The sequence below is a fragment of the Austrofundulus limnaeus genome, unplaced genomic scaffold (genome assembly GCF_001266775.1).
Source record: "Austrofundulus limnaeus strain Quisiro unplaced genomic scaffold, Austrofundulus_limnaeus-1.0 Scaffold3, whole genome shotgun sequence".
In the NCBI taxonomy this organism is placed as follows: Eukaryota; Metazoa; Chordata; class Actinopteri; order Cyprinodontiformes; family Rivulidae; genus Austrofundulus; species Austrofundulus limnaeus.
The window spans coordinates 7246242-7249604 of record NW_013952405.1 but is presented as its reverse complement, the minus strand read 5'-3'; the positions used below and the strand labels follow the sequence as shown (position 1 = coordinate 7249604).

At 39.6% G+C, this 3363-nt stretch overlaps 1 protein-coding gene across 3 annotated transcripts in view; it reads right to left on the bottom strand.

Annotated features, from left to right (window-relative positions):
• LOC106526147 (integrin alpha-6) overlaps nucleotides 1–2464 on the bottom strand; it is a 17972-nt gene extending 15508 nt beyond the window's left edge. For 2 of the 3 annotated variants that reach the window (XM_014020652.1, XM_014020660.1), the window contains exon 1: nucleotides 2174–2459. In XM_014020652.1, the coding sequence (XP_013876106.1) occupies nucleotides 2174–2349 (176 nt within the window). In that variant the 5' untranslated portion in view covers nucleotides 2350–2459. Of the gene's footprint in view, nucleotides 1–2173 lie in introns of all 3 variants that reach the window. The other variant, XM_014020668.1, reaches the window with a different exon arrangement.
• Nucleotides 2465–3363: the final 899 nt, after the last annotated feature.

The following is a 3363-nucleotide window of genomic DNA, read 5'->3' as shown; positions in this document are numbered from 1 at the left end:
TGTACGTCCGTTTTTGGAACAATATTTGTAAAATCCCCTGAATTGTAAATAGGGTTGGGCAATATTGGCAAATAAATTAATCACGATTAATTGTGGTATTTAGTCGATAACAATTAATTTGACGATTAATCCCCTGGAGTCCCTGGACACCCTTATGTCCTGGTAACATGACCAATTTAGTGGGAAAGATTTGCTCTTCATAAAAATCTGTTCCAAATTGTGTCAAAATTACAGACTTCAGGCTATACATCAAATTTTAAATTGTGTTGATAGATAAATAAATTACAGAACCTTTTTTTTTAAATGTTCGTCATATTTGAAGCAGAGAGGAGCACYGAGCGGATTGACTGGAGAAATCTCCCCTGGTGGCATTAATTGTATTAATCGTCAAGTGCCAAAAATTAATCGATTAATGTTCTTCTGACCATTAATTGCACAGGATACGATTATGCCCAACCCTAATTGTAAACATCTTTATGTTAGGTAATGTAAATTAACTGGCGGTCATTTAGAATTGGTTTGATTCAGTTGTACATGTACATACAGTAATATCTTAGTACCCAATTTTTAAGCAAGGATTTTGTGCAATGTGTATCACTCTGAGTATGTGTTCAGAGTAGGGTTGGGCATAATCGTATCGTGTGCAATTAATCATCAGAAAACATTAATCGATTACTTTTTGGCACTTGACAATTAATACGATTAATGCCAGCAGGCAGACTGACTGGAGATTACTCCGGTCAGTCTGCTTGGTGCTCCTCTCTGCTTCAAATTTGACGAACATTAAAAATAAATTTCTGTAATTAATTTATCTATCAACACAATTTAAAACATGATATATAGCCTGAAATCTGTAATTTTCACACAATTTGGAACAATTTTTTATAAACAGCAAATCTTTCCCACTAAATTGGTCATGTGACCAGGACATAAGGGTGTCCAGGGACTCCAGGGGACTAATTGTCAAATTAATCGTTATCGGCTAAATACCACAATTAATCGTGATTATTTTTTTTGCCAATATTGCCCAACCCTAGTTTAGAGCAACCTCAGCTACTACTATACTATTAGTTAGCACAATATCTGTAAAACTGACTGAATTGTAGCCTTTTTTGTGTTTTAGGCTACGATGGTCATCTTGGTTTGGACTGACTGCAAAAATTAATCATCTGTAGAGGTAAATCCCCTTATTATTTCCTGGGAGTTTCATTAGCATCCATCAAGTGGTTCATCCGAAATTTCAGTCACACAGATCTGTCTGACTCCAAAAAGATGGTGGCAAAACAGTAACGCAAAAATCTTCTGTCAGCACTTAAAATATGTGTTGTGGCTCGTCTCATTCTCCACCACACTAACTTTTATCTCAGTGTCCGTAAGCTTGACTGAGTTATAATTATCAGTTTTTAAGTACAGTGACAGTCATTTTATACAATTCTGGCTCTAAAAGTTAGTTGTAGCTGTAAATCTAATTATCTGAGTTTTTCAATAAAAAAAAATTGCCCAGTGTTTCATGTGATATTTTAGTACAGGAACACAAATACACAAACAAAACATTATCACCCGCCACTGTGTTTCGGAGAAAGAAAAGGAGCTGCTTTGATTTCTGGTCAAGTGTGTCCCTTTCTTAGCAGGGTGGTCTTTACGGTGAATTACAAACTGCTTTCAAATCCCACCCCTATGGCAACTATATTTCCTCTCAAAACATAAAAACTGTTGAAGTGGTGGGAGGAGGAGGTGGGGGGTGTTCTGGCGCGCCGTGCGCATGCGCAGTACAACCTCGCCTCGGGCGGTCTAATAAAAATTAGCAAATAAGTAACCTGAAGGGAAAGATTTAACAAACGGGTGAAAAAAAAACTGGGTTCTACAGTAACAACATGTGTCAAAAGTGTACATTATTGATGGGGAGTCGTTCGTTCAAGGCTGAAGATGAAAATAAAGTATTTTTGAGCTACCTGCGACATACCTGAGCATGTCCAAAAATGCATGTCACGACTAAAGTAGCTTCACAAACATGTTCATTCCTCCTGAAGTAGCTACTAACGTAAATTCACAGTCGTGTCGTCTGAAGTGACATTTTAATTACATGGGTACTGGGGTTATTTCTAAATTTAAAAAAAAAAAGAGGCGTATTTCAGTTTGGACGACGGGAAGTATAATTTACTGCGGTACTTACATTCTCTTATCAGTCGGAGAAAGCTGCCGGTGCATGGCCAGAGAGAAGCCGAACAGACTCCCCGGCTCCCCGTCCTTCCTCACCACATTCTCGGTGTCCAGGTTGAAAGCCGAGAGTCGCTCACAGCCCAGCAGCAAGGTGAGCAGCCACAGTCCACAGGTGGTTCGACCCTCCATGACGAATGTGAAACTTCGGCTGAGAGAAGGCGAGTCCTCGGTGCAGAAGGTGCAGAGTGCGACAGAGGGGCTGTTAGAGGGCTGAAAGTTGTTCACAGGCAGCCCCTCCCACCGGCCTGTCCTCCTGGCACTTTCACCACCCCACCACACCTCAGAATACTTTATTATTACTCAGCCTTACACATTTCCGACGGAACTGATTGATTCTTTGTAAATAACAATTAAGAAAAATTGCAGCTGGTCAAAAAAAGTATATAAGTGGGTGAATGTTACCCATGGCTACATGATGTTCTTCTGGCTACACTGTCTGGCACCATCAGACTATAAATCTCCTTAGTTTAGCACCATAAAGGCCCCTGTTAAACTTCCTTGGAAACAGGCATAAACAAAACATTTAAAGTCCCACAAGTGGTAAAACGCAGGCATAATGCACCTTTAAAATCTGTGCAAGTTTTTTTTTTTTTTTTGTATCGTACAATATTAAAAGAAAAGTTATGTTTGAAAATTGCAAAACATCCGGGGCAGGGTTTGGCTCTGTGAAGCATCCCATCTTCTTTTAACCACAGTCTGTAAACATCTAGGAGCTGTGGAGACCAGTTACTGCAGTTTTGAAGTGGGACGTTGYCCCATTCAACAGTCGTTTGTTTTCTTTGCCATACTTTTTATTGCACCAAAATGTTTTCAAATCATAAGTTTGGACTAAAGGTAGGTGAGTTCAGCACCTGGACTCTTCCAAAGTCATGCTGTTGTTATAGATGCACTGTGTGGTTAAATGTCTTGCTGTAATTTGCAAGTCCTTCCATGGAAAAGGCGTTTAAATAGGAGCACATGTTCTAAAACCTGTATATACTTTTCTGCATTGATGGTGCCTTTCTAACTGTGTAAGACACCCAGCCATACTCTCTAATTGCACCCTTATACCATCAGAGAGGCAAGCTTTTGTACTGTGTGCTGATATTGGGCACAGATCACAGAGCAGTTTTCTACTTTGCTCCTGAGCCCACATGGAATCAG